General features: G+C 38.5%; 2 protein-coding genes across 2 annotated transcripts in view; one reads left to right on the top strand and one right to left on the bottom strand.

Annotated features, from left to right (window-relative positions):
• The first annotated feature begins 1266 nt into the window (after window positions 1-1266).
• On the top strand, window positions 1267-8240 carry LOC139741294 (uncharacterized). The gene is made up of 5 exons (XM_071651884.1): window positions 1267-1332; window positions 1893-2070; window positions 2273-2439; window positions 7109-7264; window positions 7956-8240. The coding sequence occupies exons 1-5, from the start codon at window positions 1330-1332 to the stop codon at window positions 8238-8240; spliced, it is 789 nt and encodes a 262-aa protein (XP_071507985.1). The 5' UTR covers window positions 1267-1329.
• An 11723-nt stretch (window positions 8241-19963) lies between these two features.
• Window positions 19964-22797, bottom strand: part of LOC139741298 (uncharacterized) — a 54799-nt gene continuing 51965 nt past the window's right edge. The window contains exon 38 of the mRNA XM_071651887.1: window positions 19964-20196. Coding sequence (XP_071507988.1) covers window positions 20074-20196 — 123 coding nt within the window. The 3' untranslated portion in view covers window positions 19964-20073. The remainder of the gene's footprint in view (window positions 20197-22797) is intronic.

The following is a 22797-nucleotide window of genomic DNA, read 5'->3' as shown; positions in this document are numbered from 1 at the left end:
TGTGGAATGATAAGTGATGACGGGTGAATGTTGATCACAAATTAATAACATGACATTGTCGCCGTAGTGGTAGTAACAACGATGACAGACCATCCAATGCATCTAGATGGGATTACAGTGCCACTTTACCCATAGGCTGTCTTTCCACACGATGAGCGCTTCTGAGCCAAGACTACTGCAGTAACTGGAGATATTTGATCTTAAGTACTAGTACTCTTCTGATGGCTTGTACAGTTTTTTCACTTTCATTGGAGAAGTAGTAGGGTGTAGTTTCTGCAATGCAATGACTTCCTAAATTTCCAAGGGCTTTTTGGGAGCTTCTTTTACAAAATCATTCACCAAACAAGAATCGATCAAAGAGGGGACTACGTTGCAAATTAAAACAATAAACTGGTTTAATTCCTGGTGATATTGGTGGTGAGGCTGAAGTTCAATCACGAACCTACCCGTGACGTGTAAAACCACATAGTGAAATCAGTGTTTTAGTGGGTTTTTTTTTCCAAGGGAAATATCAATCTAGTACAGCCATGACTTAGATTTTGATCTTCTTACAGCACCTCTCATAGAGACACGTTTCCTAATTACCAACACTAGCCTGCTTACCTTCACTTACCCCCCTTTTGTTAGTTGTTCTTACTCAGTATAATTCTATGTCTTTCTGGCAGACACTAAATTGGACGCCGAAGCCGTTCCGGGGTGATGTGCAGCTCGGTTGGAGGTACAGATTTCAGTTGGGCACACCGCCGGGACTGGTGGCTCAGCTTCTGGCGTTTTGCCGCTCAAGAGTCCGCCAGACATCCTACCAACACCAGTGGCGATCGGGCCTCCTTCTCAAGTTAGGACAGGTGGGACGGAAAGAGGTTTAAAGGGAGAATTCACCTCACGTTGACTGCAATAAGATGTCTGGTATTTATGTCAAACTTGTCGATATTAGAATTCATGGGTGTTTATGGCTGCAAAGCATGGTGATAATCTAAAAGTCACGTGCATTTGCTTAAAGATTCTCCTCCTTCCTCTGCAGTATTTGATAGATGCTATACGTCGGGTAAACCATAGGGAGGTTCGTGGACGGAAAAATGTTCATTTTGATGGCCCTTATGATATATAACGTTACATTCCGAAAATCTAACTTCGGTCATCACCGCACAGGCTCTCGTGAACGTCAACGAGCCCGAGGTCACCGAGTTCTGTCCCTGTCTCGACGTGGTTGGCCGAGTGACGTCGGACGAGGAAGGGGAGCAGCGAGCGACGGAGATCATCTGGGGAGCCATTGCTAGGGTCCTCCTCATCACTGAGCAGTTTCTTCAGGAATGGCCTGGTTTCTACAGAATGGTAAGATAATGGTATGCTGATGGTTGCCCTATTCACAAGGAAAATGATAGTCAAATAACATATTATCGTATTTAACTACCTGCCTTGTCAGCCTTGGACTACTCACATAACAATGTGGGAATTTCGTAGCTTGGGTATTTGTTCCAAGTTCATCGTGTAACTGCCGACAACCAGGGATAGCCTGGTGGTAGTGTCGCTGCCCGGAAAGCAGTAGGTGACAGGTTCGAGTCCTGTGGTTCCTTTTTTCCCCCGACATGTTTGTTAAATTACAGATCAGCAGTTGTGATCTTACAAATTTCATTTGTAGAGGGATACAAATTTAAGAAAATTCACACCTCTATTAGCTACTTCTTGTCACAAATCCCAGACCACCATTATGGGATGCAGTAAGTGTACCGAGATGCTCCTTGTACCAAAGAAGGTCGTTTACACAGACAAAGAAAAAGAGATAAGAAGAGAAGGGAGGGAGAGAGATGAGATGTGTATTATATACCTATTTGTATTCAAGTGTAATTGAATATTGTCTCTACACATTTTACTGGTTATCTTTTCTCTCCCAGGTCACCATAACACCGTTCAGCACGTTCTATACTTGCAGCAGCTCGGAGATTGACCTGGCGCCAGAAATCCCGTTACAGCTGTGTCTGCACACGCTGCACGCGGGACACACGTCCATCAATCTGGCCCAGAACGGGGCTAGCTACGACATTAACCTGGGGCTCATGTTCCCTACAATTGGTAAGAACATTCGGAAGTTCCGTTCAAGTGGATGTTTGCATTTCGTGTATTAGTAATTATAATCATAATAACCATTATGCCCATTTTTTACACCTAATCAAGAAGGTACTTACTAGAGAAGACTTACTGTAAAATGTTTAGAATGACACCACACTGTTCAAATACAAAATGGCAAATTGATTTCGTGCTCCTCACATTGTAGGGGACCCGTCGCAATCGGTGAATGATTGGCTAGAATCGATGGCGCAATCGACGAGTAGCGACAACGATGCATGTCCGAGTCCAGTATCCGAAACGCCCTCTACGTTGCCCGACGCAACCAGGCTGTCGGACGAAGTCGCTGAGAGCTCGAACTCGACGCCAGAAAAGGTGAGTTATAGTTGATGGGTATTGTTTTATTACTATTTCATCCAGTATAAGTGTCTCCCGAATCAATGTGAATTTCAAGATTTGAAAGACATGAAGACTATCACAATCCTTTCAAAATATGAATCTTGCAGGATGTTCGTCTGTGCTGGCAAAGAAAAGCAGTGTTCAAATCGAATTAAGTCGAGGACATATCCTGTGAATTGCTATTTTGTGTGTTGTAACTGCATAAATTGAGAAATTTTGCACTCACCCCAAAATAAGCCACTTCTTAATCGACAATTTGCATTTTCAGATACATTGTCACACTTGGGGAATGTTTGGTGAATGTGAGCACTAAGCGTTATTACCACCCCCATATCTCCCGTGCTATAGGTAAAGCAGTCATCTAATGCTGATGTGAACATGTTGACGACAATTACACTTCATTTGATTTCATGTATTTCTATAATCTGATAAGACAGAAATGTAAAGCACAATTAACCAGAAACTCAACAAAGGGAAAAGAAAGACTAAAACAACTAGACAAATAACGAACATAGTATAGTACGTACTAGTAGGTACTTATGTACTCACTAAAACATTCAAGTGAGTGGTGGAATCGACGGTATACATAGGCCTACTTTGCATAACCAAAATTCCTGGCGGAAACTGCTGGATGTAACCAGGAATGTTGAGTAGTAACCCACTGAATTGGTTTTTTTTTCAATCGCACGTACGCACCCACACATCTAATATCTTTGATAAAAGATTGGTTCTATTATGGTTATTTTATGATAAAAGATTGTATCTATTATGCAGGGCTGCACACTAACCCATTTTTTCTGCCGGTCCAACCTGTCTCTGTCGGACCGGTAAATGCCCCGTTTTACCATTTTTTGCCGGTCCGAACAGAAAATTTACCGGTCAACAACAACAACCTAAAAAAACATTAAATGACTTGCAAACGTATTTTCTTGGGGTTTTTTTTATGGACGTACCTCCCCCCCACCCCCACCTATGTACATTTTACAGATTATTTTTTTTTTAACTTGCATTATTTATTGCACAAAATTTTTTTTAAAAAAAGATAGGAAAAAATAGAATGTTTGTTTGTGAATTACAGTGTAAAATGATAATGAACAAAATCAGATTGTATCAAATGCGTTTGTGACTTTTTCTAAACATCGGCACACGAACTTGCTGCGTAACCTGCTCTTGATGGTCAGTTGGATTGCGACGATTTAATGAATTATTTTAGCTGTGATATTTTCTGATGCACGCGCTACAAGGGGTTCTTTATTTTTCTCCCGATAATCTATTCGCATTTGTGCATGCGTTCTTGAAAGGTACACGACATGCAGGGCCGAATTCGCGATCCTTTTTGCATCCATTTCCACCTCAAATATTAGCGGGATTGTGACGATTTCATAAATTACTTCGGCTGTAATATTTTCTGATGCAAGCACCAAAAGAGGTTGAAAATGTGTCCTTTATTTTTTCCCGACAAACTCTTCGAATTTCGTAAGTGCGTTCTTAAAAAGATGCACCACATGGCCGAATTCATGATACTTTTTTCGCCTATTTCTACCTCAAATATCAGCGGGATTGTGACGATTTCATAAATTACTTTGGCTGTAATCTTTTATGATGCACGCGCCAAAAGGGGTTGAAAATGTGTCCTTTATTTTTTCCCAATAAACTCTTCGAATTTCATAAGTGCTTTCTTACAGATGTTCCACACAGTCGAATTCATGATACTTTTTGCGCCTATTTCTACCTCAAATATCAGCGGAATTGTGGCGATTTCACGTATTACTTCGGATGTAACTTTTTGTGATGCACGCACAGGCAAGAATGGTTGAAAATGCGTTCTTTATTTTTCTCCCCATAATCTCTTCGCATTCCGTACATGCGTTCTACTACACGGCCGAATTCACGATCATTTTTGCGCCTATTTCTATCTCAAATATCAGCGGGATTGCGATGATTTCATGAATAACTTCGGCAGTAATCTTTTATGATAAACGCACCAAAATGGGTTGAAAATGTGTCCTTTATTTTTCCCGGATAAACTCTTCGCATTTCGTAATGCGTTCTAAACAGATATACGACACGGCCAAAAATCATAATTCTTTTTGCGCCTATTGTTTCCTCAAACTTCAACGGGATTGCGATGATTTCATGAATTATTATTCGGCCGTAATCTTTATGATGCACGGGCCAAAAGGGGTTGTAAATGTGTCCTGTATTTTTCTCCCAATAATCTCTTCGCATTTCGTACATGCGTATACGACACGGCCGAATTCACGATCCTTTTATCGCCTATTTCTACATTAAATATCAGACGAATTGTGGCAATTTCATGAATTACTCCAGATGTACTAGTAATCTTTTGTGATGCATGGCACGCACCAGCTAGAATGGTTGAAAATGCGTTCTTTATTTTTCTCCCCATAATCTCACGATCCTTTTTGCGCCTACTTCTACCTCAAATATCAGCGGGATTGCGATGAGTTCATGTATGACTTCGGATGCAATCTTTTATGATACACGCGCCAAAAGGGGTTGAAAATGTGTCCTTTATTTTTCCCCGATAAACTCTTCGCATTTTGTAAATGCGTTCTTAAAAGATACACGACACGGCCAAAAATCATGATTCTTTTGCGCCTATCGTTTCCTCAAACTTCAACGGGATTGAGATGATTTTATGAATTATCACTCGGCTCTATAATCTTTATGATGCACGGGCCAAAAGGGGTTGAAAATGTGTGCTGCATTTTTCACCCAATAATCACTTCGCATTGCGTACATGCCTGTACGTCACGGCCGAATTCACCGTCCTTTTAGCGCCTATTCTACATCAAATATCAGCGGGATTGCGATATGTCATTAATTATTTCGGCTGTAATCTTTTGTGATACATTCACCAGAAAGGTTGAAAATGCGTTCTTTATTTTTCTCCCGATAATTTCTTCGTGTTTGGCGTTTTCAAAATTATACATTGCATGCAGGGCCGAATTCGACATTCTTTTTGCGCCTATTATTGTTTACTCAAATTCCAACGGGATTGCGAAATTTTCATGAATTACTATTCGGCTGTAATTTATATGATGCAAGCGCCAAAAGGGGTGAAAATGTGTCCTTTATTTTTCTCCCGCTAATCTTTTCCCATTTCGTACATGCGTTCTTATCTTCAAGGTATACGACACGGCCGAATTCACGATCCTTTTTGCGCCTATTTCTACCTATCAGCGGGATTGTGGCGATTTCATGAATTACTTCGGATGTAATCTTTTGTAATACACGCACAAGAAGGGTAAAAATGTCTTTTTTATTTTTCTCCCGATAATCTCGTCGCATTTGTGTATGCGTTTTTGATAACCAAGACGGCATGCAGGACTGAATTCAAGATCCCTTTTTTGCGCCTATTATTTCCTCAAATTTCAACGGGATTGCGTTGATTTCATGAATTGTTATTCGGCTGTATTCGTTTATGATGCACTCACCAAAATGTGTCCTTTATTTTTTTTCTTTTTCTCCTCTATAATCTCTTCGCATTTCGTACATAATCTTTTGGAAGATACGACGCGGCCGGTCGAATTCATGATCCTTTTTGGGACGATTTCTACCTGAAATATGTAAGCGGGACTGCCATAATTTCATGATTTTTTTTTCTCCCTAGTATTATCTCTTAACATTTTGTGCATGCGCTCTTAAAAAGTACACGGAAGGGCCGATTTCGTGATCCTTTTTGCGCCTATCTTCGTTATGAGAACATTCTGAGCGAATGAAAATATTAATTTGTGAAATGACTGTGCAAAATGAAAATAAACGCAATCAGATCCATTTACTGTATCGCTGAATATCGAATGTGTTTTTACTTTTTCTAAAAATCGACACAAGTAAATTAGTTCTAACATAACTGCCACGCTGCTGCGAAGCCGGGATCGGATCGATCTTGCTTTAAAAAATCATGAGTAAAATGACCTAGAAATGCGTGCGCTTCTTTCAATGCTTCTTGTCTGGCATGACCGCCGATCGCAAGCAAACGAGAAGCAGTTACACTGTACATGCTTTGCATCGTGTGCTTTGCATGTATTGCATTGCATGGCAGTGTGTGAGCAGCGCCAAATGCGCAAGCGAGCGCGAATGTAACTGGTCCACTGCTAGTGCTAAAAACTATGTTTACTGTACAAATTGCACCGGTAGACATAAACGAAAACTTGCGTAAAACTTGTTGAACAGTGCGATATCTTGCATTCTGTTTCTCCCTGATCGGGGCTGCTCTTTTCCTTTCTACTGACCCCACCAATGCTTTTTTTTTTTTTTACTGGTCATGTCGGACTGGTAACTTGTGGATTTCCTGAAAAGTTACCGGTCCGACAGTGACTTTTACCGGTCTTTGACCGTCGGACCGGCGCCAGTGTGCAGCCCTGTATTATGGTTATGATATTATCCTGTTTATATTAATGTATAGTTTGTGTATGTCTGTGTAATTCGACATTTAGTCACCCACTCAGATTTTTTGAATAAAAACCTTTTAGTCAATCAATAAATTTAATCAATCATTCATTCAATCAATCAATCAATCAATCAATCAATCAATCAATCAATCAATCAATCAATCAATCAATCAATCAATCAATCAATCTAAATTGATTATTATCGACTCGATATTGTATTGTTAAAGGCTGGCGGAGGCGTAGAAGCCGAGACATACAAATCGTCGCCAATGGCCAAGGACAAGAAAGTAGCCAAGAAGAAGGCAGTGGAAATCAAATGGGATCTCACGGAAGAAACGACGACGAAAATCAGCAGCGAGGATGAACTCAAAGAGGCTAAAAAGGTACGAATCACTTCCGGGGCAGTTCGAAAATATGCGATGAAAATTGCGAGTGTAATGTGATTTCTGGTGAATTTCTATAAAAAAAAAACACTCTAAGTTACAAATATTAATTATTACCTTGCATTTGATGTTTTTTTTTTGTTTCTCAGTAAAACGTACGTTTACTTTAGAGCCGAATGCACAATGCCTTTATGATTTTAATCAATTGATTTTGATGAGTATAAAATCAAATTTTTTTCAACTCCATCGTGAGTGTGCGACTCGTTGGAACTTGTCTTGGATCAATTCAATTGAATATCATTCTCTGGTATACCAGTTAACCCTCCAAGCTTGTGTTAGGGATTGATGTATGTTTGAATAGAAACAGGTCATTGAAAATTGGCAGGTACGTTAAGGGAAGTGGCTCCCAGCTCAATGTACTTAGTATCCATTTTTTCAGACGCTTGATGTGCTTGGTGAAGGTCACGGCGTTAGGCCTTATCATAATGGGTGGCTACACTGGATCCATGAATTCACATTCTTGGCTAAATTGATTAAGTATATAGGCCCACTCATGAACAGTGTCGTGAGATGAACCATAATTAACTTGTTTGTGTGTGTGATTATCAGATATAGTTTACTTGTTTGTTTGTTTCACGAGAGATTTGTAAATATGTCATAAATCGTTATCATCTATCTCACTCTTGTCCAGGTTGCCAAGGCTTTCGTAGCAGTGGTGCTAGCCGAAGCAATGGCTCGGTACATCGCACAGAGCGAGGTGACCACCAATGGACATGCGGGCAACAAGTCCGATGCCCGCCATGCCGCCGCGAGGGCTTCCGCTCAGGCAGCCCGGGCCGCACAGAGCGGGGACCCGGAGGCTGCGGCTAAGGCAGTCATCGCAGCAGTGAAGGCGGTTGAAGATGTCACGAACCCTAAGAAGAGCAGGACAAGGATTCGAAGCCCAGTCAAGAGCAAAATGTGCACTGTAATTTAGCATGGCCTAGTGTCAAAATGGAATGTCATGGCTAGAGGCATATAGACTACACAACACTGCAAACGAGCCTACTGCAGATCTAGCCCTTGTATATATGATTACGTCAAGGATACAAACCACGGTTCTTTCGAAAGCAAAATAGCAAGAAACGTTGTAGTGTCCTTCTTGATTGTGAAGTAAATCAAAGGAAATGCGTTTCGATTCAAGATACGACTATTATGGCATATAAAAGTCCGTTTGAAAATGTACTTTGCAATAGTAACATGCATGTCCGATCACTTGAATGACACATACTGGTTGTATATAATCATAAAGGTATGTACGTATTATAGTTATGTAGACCCTATGTTTGGTTGTCATGTATGCATCCATGAACGTGCATGATTATACTAGTACATGTCTATATGATTGTATGTGTACATATAGGGCCTACTTTAAAGAGTTTGTCTACATAATGGCTCAGACGCCAATCTGAAACATTTTTTTAAAAAGTCCATCATCAGATAGTAGGGTCTACAAAATAAAACGTTTCCTATTAATGATACGTCGCTTGACGCATAACGAGTAATATTTTTATGGTGACAAAAATATTCCGTATGTTCTTATGAATTCATTTTGTTGGTTTTTTTTCAGCATGCAGATTTAATTGCAAGCCGAGGTCTAAAATTGACATGACTGGAGTTAAGTCGTTTTGCGACCAAACTCTGTGTACATGTACACTGATATGCATACACATAGATGTATACATGCAGACAGACATTGCAATATCGTACCACTATGAGACTTCTTTATTTACCAGTAGATGCATTTTTCATAGTAGTTGGGCTGCTGGTAGCTTCATTTGAATGATATTTATATTATCAAGTCATGTTTTACGATGAAAGATAGAGAATCACTGCAGCGTTTGCTGAGAACAGCCCAAAACAATGTTTTCTTAAGAATGTATCTATTTCTTACTGGTGCATCCCTTTAGCTCGTAATGGTTATAGTGAAGATGAACGCCGTATAACAATCGTTGAAAGAATGAAAGCAATAATATAACTGTCAAAATTATCTGCAACTTTCGGAAGCATTTTGTAAATTTAAAGGAAATTTGGATCATTCAGATGTCAGAAAGTATAAGGTAACATCTATCCCTTGATCTCTCAAAAAATATACCACAAAATCTACAAAGATGTAGATGAATTTGTAGGAGAGTATTTCATGCACTTGCGTGTTTGTACAATGTATAGGGGAATCAAAAAATGGGCGATTCATAGTTACGTGCGTGTGTGTTTGTGTGTGTTTGTGGGTGTTTGTGTGTGTGCGTTTGTTTGTGTAATTGTTTGCGCTCGTACCTTCTTGATTTTAACAGTTAAGTAATAATGAAATTATAGCGTCATGTGGTTGGCAATAAAATTGCGTTTATCAGCATCGGCGAATTATCATCGTCCATTTCCCATGAAGTTTGTAATCACCGAAATAGTTTCTTTTACAATAAAAATGTTTCCTTTTTGTGTTTGTTTCAAAGCTAAAAAGCTTTGTATACATACACCGCGCATTAAAATGTAAATATTGTATATAAGGATTCATTTATATTTTATCAACGTCAATAGAATGCTATCTTAAATGAAACTTGAGTAAACCTTTTCCTTGTCGGCAATGAAAGGAACTTTTCAATGATGTTTTTAATATGCGACGCTTTATCACTAGACAGTGATTACGAGATGAAATTAATGTTGCATTAACCTTGGTCTTTACGATAAATGATGATATTGTGTCATCTTATTTAGTTGCAATTTTCTTAGTTATATTCATGAACAGCAAAAATATAGTGTTAAATCAGCGTTTGTCCGAAAGGCAAAACTGCATTGAATGAAAATAGCCAAATAAGTGCAACAGGCCGGTTACAATTTGAGAGGAATAGGACACATTATGATTAAGTTGGGACTGTGGAATACCATGCAATGTCAGTTGGGTACTATGCACGGCACCCTGTAGGCAAATCAAGAGGATGTCTTGGTCACATGACTGAGGTCTCGTGGTTTTGCGAATTCATGTTTCGTGTATATTTCTTTACACCACTGCCGAAATTTATAGTAGTCATTTTCCTTTCTCGTATATTTGCGGTAAGAAATTACTTTCACAGGGAAGAGAGGACATAAAGTTCGTGTCTCTGACAATAATTTTATTATGATGAAAAGATGTGGGTTTTTGTTTTGCTTTTTTTTCGGGGGGGGGGGGAGGTAAATTAGGTGAAACTTGAGTGAAATTTCGTGTCTCGTAAGAAATGGAACACCTAGCCACTGTTCATGTTGAACGTGGCCAAGATAATACTACAGCTTATACTCACGGAATGCCTATATTTTTTGTTTATTCTGGCAAGTTTGGTGTGTATTTAAATGTAGTGACTATCGATAAACTGGTCAGATTCAATTTCATTATTTTTTATATCTGTTTCTGTTAAGATATTATTCTATTGTAAAATGTCCGTTTGGGGATAAACCCTTTCCGTGTCAGGGACTTGAAAGCGTGTACAAGACTGTAAGGTTTTTCTATGCCAGTAGGCACTCAAGGCACGCAGAGGACTAAATTCCTTGGACGAGTGACATTCTTCCGCAAACCTCAACATATCAAATATTCCCGACACTTCTGAGATTTTCTTTTTTTATTAATATTTTTATTATTTTCATTCTTTTTTTGTTGGTTATGAGTAGTTCATAATGTAATCAATCTGAAGCACACAAGTGACTTCAAGCCGAATTGCAAGACACATGTAGAACATGGTGTAAAACAAAACAAAGGATTTATGTGTGTGTTTCACTCTCCAATGCTAATTTGGTCGAGAGTTAAAGAAGGAAGAACAGGCCCGGGGTTGAAAGGATTAGGGTGTCGACGTTGAATGATAATTATTGTTCTGATGAGAATGATATTGATATTTTGCAGTGGCAGGCAGTTGATATAAAGTACTCAGTAGCCCATTCTCCAAATAGTGCATGTATATGCATTAACAAAAAAGTTATGCCAAAGTTGCATTCTTAACAGAGTGTAGGTACGTGAGTACCAATCGCATCAAAATATATTTCATCGCACCTTACAACACCAATTCTTATTCCTCTCTAAACAACAAACCTAATATAAGATAAACTTCTAACTGCACCCTATTTACCTATTCAAAAACACTACATCGTCAGATATTTTGAATATGAAGTTTGTCTCGGACATCAATTTCTCTATTTCTTTCTTTTTACTATTTTTTTGGGTGTAAAACAAGGAAAAGTATTGAGTTAGACGTCATTTCCCTTCACGTAAACGAGATTATTTTCTAACATAATTCTATGACTCTAATAAAAAAATCCTTCACAGTACAGCAGTGTCGTTTGAACTATTTAGCAGTGTGTTATGGTTGTTAGCTTTTGATGTTTCTGAGTGTCTCTGAGTGGTTACCTCTAATGACTCAAAAGGAAACATGAAAAACAAAATAAAACAAAAACAGTTCCTCTCTTACCAGTGGACACGAATCCGTGTATATTGATATCAAAGTTAATCTTTGTACTACAATCACTGTATGATAGCTATTATGCCTATATAATATGCATACATACACGTAATACATACAATATGTATCTACATACGCAGTAAATACTGTCATGTAATAAATTATTGTTATATTGTATATAAGAACATATATATATATATACAGTGTGTATATATATATTCATATATGTACATATTATCTATATATTCATATATGTATATATATTATCTATATATTCATATGCACACACTTTTTTTGGTTTTTCAATAATTTTGATTTCTACAATTTCACATGACAAAAAATTCATCTTGAACGTATACACATAACACACACACACGCACGCACATATATACACACACATACATCTATATGTTTCATATACATACAAAGAGAGAGAGAGAGAGAGAGAAAGAGAGAGAGAGAGAGACAGAGAAAGAGAGAGAGAGAGAGAGAGAAAGGGGGGGGGGGGGGAGATGATGACCCGAGCACCCCAGACTTGAGACCTACATTCCAAGGTTGACAAGATACAAAGTGTGGGAGAAAAGAAAATATGTAGACGGTGAAGCAACTGCATAGTAAATGAAAATATGGCATGACACATTCAATTTATTCTTGGCAAGGTTTATATTCTTTTATTAGATGTCTTTAAAATATATACAGTTTCTTTCAACAATTTTTTCTTCTTTCTCAAATCTAACAAATTGCTGACTAATCTATCAGAGAAAATATATTCCAAGGCTATGTATGAATTATGAAAAGCGGAGAGAGACATGAAGTGGCACATCAGAAAATTAATATTGCAATATTCATTTCAAATCTTGCTCATGAAACATAATTCTTTCAAAAGATATGTACATACCACTTCTTATCTATGAAAAACTGGACTGTAAAATATAAGAGGGAATAGGTGGGTATGAGGGTACTGCTGGCACCTATAGACATCTCCTTTTCAGATATTACCATTTGTTTCTTGCAATCTTGGGCAAGCATGGGGGAGGTCTGGGCTGTTGGCAGTATTTCGGAATAGAGATGCTCAGTTTGGTTTCCATGGAAACATGCAAGCATTTGTCCCTAACATGGGATAGAATCTTGATTATAATATACAGTCAAACCTGTCTTAGCGGCCACCTGTCTACAGTGGCCACCTGCTGTATACGGCCACTAGAAACAATTTCCCCCAGAGAAAAGCCATGTTAACAATCCTGTCTATAGCACGCACCTGTCTATAACTGCCACTTTTTTCTTCGTCTCCATTGGGTGGCCGCTATAGACAGGTTTGACTGCACGTGGATTTGACTACGCTGGAATCTTGCCAGGCAAATTGAAAACAAAACTTCACTTTTATCACACATTAGCTCAACATCTCTCCTTAACCCCATCTCAAATGGAAAATATATAAAGGCAGAAAAACCACCTTCTGGTGCCAAACCCTGTTCTTTTCCATGGAAGCACATTGATCAACACGAACTGCACTGTTAGTCTGGTTTACTCAGCAAGGTGTATGCAATGAAGAACTTTGCTGTGTCCTTCACAGACTGTAGTCATAATCACTGATTCAGAGTGATAATAATCTTTAACCAATTTCTTACATTTCTTTCTCTTTGACATATCAAATACCAGGGAACCTGAATTTGAATTTTCAAACCAGAGGATCCATTCTGTAAAGCACCAATTTGTCTTCAAACTATGACCTCCCACAAAAAAGAAGAAATTCAGGACAAATGCTTTCTTTACATAAAAATTGACTGAATTTTGGATAATAACATTCTAGCGTGTAAAATTTTATGACTGGGGAAAATGTTGACAAAGTATTACAATGGATATTCACTTTGTATTCATTCTTAATTTTTTTTTTAAATTGAAAAATTCTCATTGTAAAGTAAGGTAATATCAGAATTTATGCTTTCAGAATGAACAAGAGACAAATATTCTGTCCTATGATAAGAGTATCTATCTGCAAATTTTTCCTTTGACAAACATTTTTGAAATCTTTCTGTGACAGATATTTCTATTAACATAATGAAAAAAATAGTCAGAGGCATACAGTAAAAAACAAAGACTGCATACCGTAAAAGTAGTTTCTTTCGCAGTGGTTTTATTTTCGCGCTTTTCGCGCTTTGAGGTTGAACCGCGAATTTAACATCACGCGAAAATGTTTTGAACTTGTCGCTTGTACAACGCTATCATTACCGACCGCGAATTTAAACACTCGCGAAAAAGTCCGCACCAATGGAAACCGCGAAAGTTTCTGTACGCGAAAGAAACCACTTTTACAGTATCTCTTCAATTTCACATTGTGACATGCATGTTGCGCAGTGAGTGTTAACATTTCAACAATATTTCAGTGAAGGCTTACTTGGAGGCTCTCTCTTCTTGAAGTTGGCTAGTTAAGCTTCCCTATGAAGGATACGAAAAATTACCACTATCCTATCAATCAAATACTACGCTTGTTTCTAAATTTCCAACAAAGTGCACAGTCTTCCAGTATACTCCTTTATGCTAATCATGTCATAGCTTTAAATCAAACTAGAAATATCACTTAAGGTGATTAATACCACCGCCCCGTGACGACAGTCTTACCCAAGGAATGATCTTTCCTTGATCTTCTGCCATTTAAATGCCGTTACCATGGCAACGCAGCTTCCGACACGTCCGAAAAATATGTCTTGCACATCTTCCCACCAAGACTATTGTGTGTGCCACATTTCATAAGCTTTTGTCAAAAAAACTGAGGAAGTAGTTCAATCCACAAGATCTTTCCTTGATCTTCCGCCATAAATATGCCGTTACCATGGCAACGCAGCTTCTGACACGTCCAAAAAATATGTCTTGCACATCTTCCCACCAAGACCAATGTGTGTGCCACATTTCATGAGCTTCAGTCGAATACAGAGGAAGTAGTTCAATCCGCAAGATCTTTCCTTGATCTTCTGCCATTTATATGCCGTTACCATGGCAACGCAGCTTCCGACACGTCCGAAAAATATGTCTTCCACATCTTCCCACCAAGATCAAGGTGTGTGCCACATTTCATAAGCTTTGGTCAAAAAACTGAGGAAGTAGTTAAATCCGCAAGATCTTTCCTTGATCTTCTGCCATTAATATGCCGTTACCATGGCAACGTACTTTCGGGTACTGTCAAAAAATGCGTCTTGCACATCTACAACCAAAGGCACACATCTGTACCAAGTTTCATGGAAATTGGGCAAAAACTGAGGAAGTAGTTTGCAACACAAAATTTTCCATCATTTTGGCTCATAATATGTGAGCTGTTACCATGGCAACATACTTTTTGTCACTGTCAAGAAATGTGTCATGCTGACCTATATCCTAAGACAAACATTCAATATGAATTCCATGAGAATTGGAAGAACACTGATGAAGCAGTTTTGCCATGAAGCATTTTGCCTTATATTTTACCAATAACATGCCGCTACCATGGCAACGCACTTTTTGCCACTGCGGAAATATGTGTCTTGCACATTAACATATTCAGATGAACATCTGTACCTAATTTCATAAAAATTGATCAAAAACTGTGGGAGAAGTTCGCGACGCAAGATTTGTACCCATTTTTGCCCATAATATGCCGTTACCATGGCAACGTACTTTTGGGTACTGTCAAAAAATATGTCTTGCACATCTACAACCCAAGGCACACATCTGTGCCAAGTTTTATGGGAATTGGTTGAAAACTGAGGAAGTAGTTCGCGACGCAAGATTTGCAACTGACCGAGAAAGGCCCATATATGAAAATTAATATGTAGCACCTATGAAATATGAAGAAAATAATACATGGAAACCATATTCTATCAATTTGTGTGGAATGTTACATACACATTTATGTCTGAAAAGTACAGAGAATATATCAAGTATACATGTACATGAAAGTAAAGCATTTATTGAAAATGAAGTTAATGCACACTTATTTCAAGCAAACACTGAAGTTAGATTGTAAAACGACTTATGAAATTTCGTGTCAAGCTAATTACCTGACATAGCATATCAGGCAGGAACACAAGAACAGTAGATTGAATTGAGAATATACTGAGTTCTGATACTCTTTCACGATATTTCACTGCACTTAAAGTAAAAAGAAGTACATAAACCTATCTAAGCTCAGTGAAAAGATAACATACCATGGGCTTTGCAAAATACAGGGTGGTTTTATCCTCTGAAAGTCAAACCTAAAGGTCCAAGTTTACTGTTGAGTTCTAGTATTCTTCTATTGTTACGAGATTGCTCAAATGTTCTGTGAGACACGGAAACACATTTCTGCATATATACAGATACATATTCTGCCAGATTATACATAATAAACCTAAATACACATATTTGGACAAAAATGGATATATTCATAAAAACAAAAGAATAAACAAAACAAAGTCATATGACATTCTAGCCAAGGGCAGTGATATCTCCAAAATTAACCCTTTAGATTGTGAAATAGTCCTCATCCAATGAAATAATTTATCTATTCTTGTCTTTTCTTACCATTTTTAATAAATTATTTGTTTTGGATTTACTGTTTATTCTTGTAGTTTTAAATATCTCAGAAAATATCAAAAACATTCGTTGACGGCATTCCATTTTACCACTGTTTTCTCATATTCAAATGAATATAGAAATAGGTTGATTTCATCTGATTTGAAGGTGTACTAAATATCAACATAAGAGGGATTCTAATTTGTCTTGACCCATGCCAGGTTGAGTGAAATTTGCCACTTCTCACATACCAAAGGGTAATAATCAGAAGGCAAATTCATGTGGCATGATAAAACACATAAAGTGGTAAATATTCAGGGTGATTAATGGCAGGATTTCAATGTCTGCATGTGACCACTGTGACCACATGTGACCACATGTACCACTGTAGTTGAATTTAGGGATGTTTCTTTTGTAAATAGCCTGTAATGAGCTATTCATGCCCCCTAACTCCCTCGCATCTCTTAATTCTTTGTATGGAACAGGGAGTTGGTTGTTTTTCCCAATCTGGAAACTATGCATAAAATTTGAATGCTATCTACTGATATGGCATAGAGCATACTATTTGAACGCCTACCTACAGAACATAATTATGCACAGATATGAATACATCAACAAACTGGTCTGTTGATAGTGAAAGGTTTATGGAGCCTGCATGAGTCAATAGGAAAGAATTCACTAACCCTCTGCCTGCTGCATTAATTATCTGTCTGTAGGTTTGTATGTGAAATTTGACTGGTTGGTACAGAAAGGACTAAACAGTGTTTTAATCAGATAAGATCACGCTGGTCAATCAATGGATGCTGCTCTGACCATTTCACAGGGTCAGTGGTAATGAATGATTCTCATTACACAGACAAACAGCTATTTCCTCTTTATCACAGCAAACCAGATTAATCCTATTATGCCCATCTTGGACATCACATGAAAACCAAGTAAAGTATATACAGAGAGAGAGAGCAACTTTATTCGCCTCCCAAATCTCAAGGCTGGCAAAATGCATTGATTCCCTGCAAGCGTTTCTCAGCTGCTGTATTAGCATTAATAAGCACATCTTCATTGCATAATGGTGGGCAGTTCATTGCAAAGATTTTAAATTTAAGCATACATAGTTTAGGACACGTTATACATTAAGTACTCAAAACAATCAGGACTCTGAACCAACAGGCAATTGCTAATATCTGGATTTACACACTTTTGGAAACATAATCTTCTGGCTGCACAAACAAATGCTGAGCAAAATATTGAAAATTGAGTGATTCAAAGAACTCTCTTTGAGAAAACACACTTCTTGCTACTGACTGACAAATTGCCCTACATCGACGTAAATAAGCACTGAATTGATCAGTGTTTTAGTAGCCATGATAAAAAAATGTGGGGTAATTTGTGATCAGTTGCATGAAAACATCTCGACGGAAGAATTTCACGAATTCGAACACATTTCTTGGACTGAAAAATATATATAACATGCATCATTCTTATGAAAGACAGTTACATCATGTGAAATTTATAATTGCTTGTGGCACTTCTGTATTCCCTTTATCCTAGAAGCAAGGTGAGTATTGCTGTTGAAGTAATTTTCAATAGCACGATGCATTTTGCGTAAGTGACTGGGAACGTACACAACATAACTGGCCACACGGTTTTCTAAAACTGGGACATTTGAAAGGTACTAAAGAGAGAGAGAGTTAAAAGGTGTTAAAAGGCATTCTTGCTTGTGTACAAAACTACAGTTAAACCTCTGCCTCACATTTGTATGATATTCTTTCAAGCTTTAACTGTCCATCACATGATAACAAAGTAATTGCTCTTTAACAATTTTAAAGAGCTGAATTCTCTTGTTACATTGCTTACACTTGCTTATACTTTGTAGGGTACTGTAAAAGTGGATATTTTCGCACGAGTAATATTTCACGCCTCTGCCAGTTAAGATGAATTTTGCATGTTTTTAATTCCATGGAATTAAAACATTACATAGTGGTACATATAGTATCAAGCAAAAATATTCACATGGCCTTACATTCACGCCGGTTTCTGGTCGCGTGAAATGTGTAAAAATTTCTACACCCCGAAAATTTCAACTTTTACAGTAGTTGTCCACTCCAGCCAGTTTACCTAGGACTCATTATCTTTTTGTCACAAAGGTGATTTATACTACACCCAGTATGCCTTGGAAGTATTCCTTGTTTGACGCGAAGGTGGTTCTTATACTGCAGCCAACTTACAGAAGAAGTATTGTCTTTTTGATATGAGGGTGATTCAGACTATGGCTACATGAGAGTTGAATGAGAAAAAATTGACCTTTCCCTCTAGACTTCAGACAATACAATCCTTTGCCACCAGTGGCAAAACATCAACTTACAACTATGACATAATATGACATAAAGAAAGAAAGAAAGACGAAGCATGCATCTAGTATAATAAAAAAATTAGAAATCTTAATGCTGTAAAGCAATTCACGGATGGACTGAAACAGCCATTTCTCGCACTTCTAATCTTGAAATTGTGGTTCTATATGAAATCTGTGTGTTTGGCAATATTGGCTGTTGCTGAGCTGTTCAAGTTGGACAAATCGGAACCAAGCTTTTTGGGCTGTCATGGATAAACTTGGATAAGGAAGCATGGACTTGTGACTACATCACACGAGGGTGCTCTATCTGGAAAGACTCACTATGCCGGAATCTGGCTACGAAGGCTACATGTATAACTGTGTAGTGGTGACTAGAAAGAAGGTAACCCTTTTAAATCGTATCCGGGCAATTACCCCCAGAGGGCAATTACCCCCCCGGCTAAATACTGGTTAGTGGTAAGGTTAGAGTTAAGATTAGGGTTATGGTTAGGTTTAGTGTTAGGAGTTTGTGTAAGGGTTAGGATTAGGTTCAGGATTAGGATTAGGATTAGGGCCAGGGGAAGGGTCCGGGGTAATTGCCCAGGGGGTAATTGCCCTAGACCCGTCTGCAGGCACTAATTGCTTAACCTGTTCCTTACGGGAATGTGGTATACCAGTTTCCCATCGTGTCAACTGATAAACGGGAACCTGGCATACCAGTTTCCCAAAATGTAGACGAAGGTGTCTGCATTTATGGCCTTATTTTCATATTCATTTTTGTTATGTTGATGAGAAAAATGACTTTGATCGAAAGATTAGAGTTTCTTCAATCAATATCTGTTCTATTTCTGTATCAAAGCTATCTGAATTTTTGTCTAATTCATATTTTTTCAACAGAGTAGTGCACTTGTTTTGCTATAAGACTTGTATGAAGACGTACATAGATTTCAAGGCTGAGCTCACTGAATTTTGACTTTCGCTGACCCTATTCAGGTGCCCTTTCATTGTATACCAAAAGGAATCGTGAGCTCATCAGTACATGCTCTGTTCATACCTTACATCCTATCAACATTTTGCATTGTTCGATGGCACATGCAGTTGATTGTGGAAAGGGGATACACGTACTGCCTGACTGCTTTCGCAGAGAGGATCACAAACCTGTCCGTTCTCTGTTGACCTGCAAAAAGAATCTCATTTGGGGGGCATTGAAGGCTCTTGGAGCATTGCGGAAGAAACGGGTTAACTTGCCAAGCTCTTTCATCAGCAGTCAGTAATCCTCCAAACTTGACCTCATTGTAAAATCAGCAAAGCTCACTCAGGTGCAGCAATGTGCCTCAGGCCAACAGGAAGGCCATTGGGACACAGTGGGATTGGGGAAATTGGGCTCTCTGTTCTCTTGACATCTAGCTTCCAGACATCTGTTTCAATTGGCAAAGAAAGCACTCCAGCATATGTGCCAATCCAAAGAGCACACTAAGGGTTAAACAACGGCCGTGGGCAGGCTACCTGTTCAGCTCCACGTAGCATGTGTCGCACACTCTCACTGGCTTCTTGGAGGAGGCCACCGTGGCCTGCTTTGAGGAGCAGTCGTTGCAGAAGATGTCGCCGCAGTTTCTGCAGTGATGCTGCGAAGGTGGATTGTAGAGATACGAGGGAAAGGATGAAATTAATGGGGTGAAAATATGCACAGTTTAGCTGAAGAAAACTTGTAGAGGAATACAAGAGGATTATCTCTTCAAGTAGATCTCAGTTAACACCACTCATTGCCAATATACAATTACTGTTGTGTAAGAAAGTTTGTGCCAATCGGGTGCCAAGACATGAATGACATAACTAGAACAAATACCATGTCAACTTGTCATCATGAAAATATTTCATCATCTTCAAACTGCACGTGTAAAACACAGCACATAGTGAATAAAGAAAACTCATATTTTATCATGCCGTCAATCCCTCTTTTGAGGCGAGACCCCACTTTAACGAAGCTGATGGGGTGCTATACCCCCCCTAACGATTTTTCGTTTGAGAGTTGGGAGTCAAAGTACTTGTCCATTGCAAATTAACTTTCTGCTCAGGCGTGACAAACCTGGAGGCCAAGCCAGGGTTTAATGACTACAGCAGCTGTCGTATTATGTAAGAGCATGATAAGGATATCTGCCTGTGGCAGACCATTCAAAGTGAACTCAATTTTCTCTATCCTTTCTAAAGTTTTCAATTTTATATTCTATTGAGAATTTCTATGGTCATCCATTTTACATTTTGAACGAAAAAAAATTGACCCGTAAATAACGAAAATACAGGAATAAGAAGGAGTTACATAGCCCATGCCAAAACCAAAACAATCTCCTCCTCTCGCGGTGCCCCCCTGTGGCGCTGTGGCGATGACTGATGCTTAGATTAGGCCAGGGTCAAGAAACAGGTGTTTTATATCTTTGGTTTTTAAGTCATTGATTGCCAAGATATACACTGGCATTATTTACGGGGGTGTAGCCTCTTCAAACGAGAGATTTGCGTCATGACACCACATATTACACAAGTACAACATTTTGCAAATTGGGACTAGCACTACAATCCTGCTTGTGAGTATTTTCATGCATAATCAAGTACCACAGAGATGGAATGTGAAACTGGAAAAGAACTGAGAGAGCGCAGACCTCCGCCAAGCAGCTCATTTCCACGTATCATGCACGCATGCTAAAATTCGCTCAATTTCCCAATGATAAATAAGCATTGTGTTTACCTCATCAGCTTCTTGCTATGCTGCGCGCGGCGCACCATGCAGAGCTCGGCGCACCATGCAGAGCTCGCTCTTTAGTGCACATATGCAAACTTCAAATGCGCGCATCTTGAACTCCAAAGTTCACTGACCCTATTTGCCAAAAGAGAAAAGAAAATCCTTCAAAAATTCATAAAGATTCCTGGATCACTACCAAAATTGAATCATCTGTTCCTTGTGTCATTATATCAACATTTCCTGTAAGTTTCACAAAAAGCCGTTCCCAACTTGTTCAGATATTTTGCAGTAACACACAGACAAACAAACAAACACACACAGCAATGCCGACAAAAACATAATATCCTTGGTGGAGGTAATAAGCATTGCTTTTCAGGAGAAGAATTCAGTGATTTACCATCTTGGAGGTGTTATACAGTACATTTGTGTTTCTCTGTTGTAGGAGGAAATAGGTTTTTTTTTTCTGAAGTTTTTGATACTGCAAAATTTGTTAGAACAGAAATACCGCAACATATATCATGTACACGGTACATCTAGCAAATTATGTATGACATAGAAATAGCTCCTTTGTCGGAAGCATTATGTATCGTATCTAGTATTTTGTGACCCGCATGGGAAACATGGCAAGTCTATCTGTTATTTGCTGTGCATGTTGTCCTGCTACAGATAAAAAAACAAGCTGGCTCCTACTAATGTCTGCATTGAGTGGTCCCACACCATAATATCAAACCCCTTTCTCTTGCATACAAGCGACAATATTCATTCTACACGAGCATCTTAATAAAACTGCAAAAAAAGTTGTTCTGTACGTTTGCAAGTATGTGTTTTTTGGTCTGATTTTGGCTCTGGTGTTTTCTGAAAAAGTGACCTTTCCTCTACTTATCTTTGAAGGTTGGAAGCATAATATGAGACTTGCTTTTAGCAGTTTTTGTAGATCCAGCTTTTTTTTCTTCCAAACCTAAATTTGACACAAACACACACACACACAAACACACACACATCCAGCGGTTCCAACACCAAAACTTTAAAAAATGCATAACTTCCGCATCAATTGTCCGATTTTCCTCAAACTTTCATTGATGTGTTCTACTAATGTTGCTGCTTTCACTCAATCCACATTCCTCTTTGGGTTTTGGTTTCCTTTAAACATAATCACCAAAAAAAAAAAAAAAATGTTGTGTGCGTGAAAAGCTTCACGTCATTCTGAAAATTCCATCACCATGGTTACCACAGAGTTTACCAAATCTCCATTGATTCAACACATGATACAGGGTGGGCTAGTGTGCTGGCATAGACCCTCCACTTCAAAGCTGCTTGAATCCACACAACAATAGATTTTCCATCATTTGTTTAATTGGGTTAGAAACATCCAACCTTAATGAGATGCATGTCATTTTAAAACTGAGAATCTTGTTCAGAATTAGACCTTATAACAAACAGAAATTGTATCTGAAGACTTTTCTTCAAATTCATGAAAATTTTGTTTTCTTCA

Source organism: Diadema antillarum, unplaced genomic scaffold (assembly GCF_040938485.1).
Source record: "Diadema antillarum isolate AM-2024a unplaced genomic scaffold, OU_Dant_1.0 seq00000915_RagTag, whole genome shotgun sequence".
NCBI classification, from domain to species: domain Eukaryota; kingdom Metazoa; phylum Echinodermata; class Echinoidea; order Diadematoida; family Diadematidae; genus Diadema; species Diadema antillarum.
This window is presented reverse-complemented; position numbering and strand designations above follow the sequence as displayed.

Excerpts from the sequence above, each read along its gene's own strand:
- LOC139741294 (XM_071651884.1), top strand. Across the intron at positions 2,071-2,272 it reads GCTCATGTTCCCTACAATTG|GGGACCCGTCGCAATCGGTG; the intron begins GTAAGAACATTC and ends CTCACATTGTAG. Across the intron at positions 2,440-7,108 it reads CGAACTCGACGCCAGAAAAG|GCTGGCGGAGGCGTAGAAGC; the intron begins GTGAGTTATAGT and ends GTATTGTTAAAG.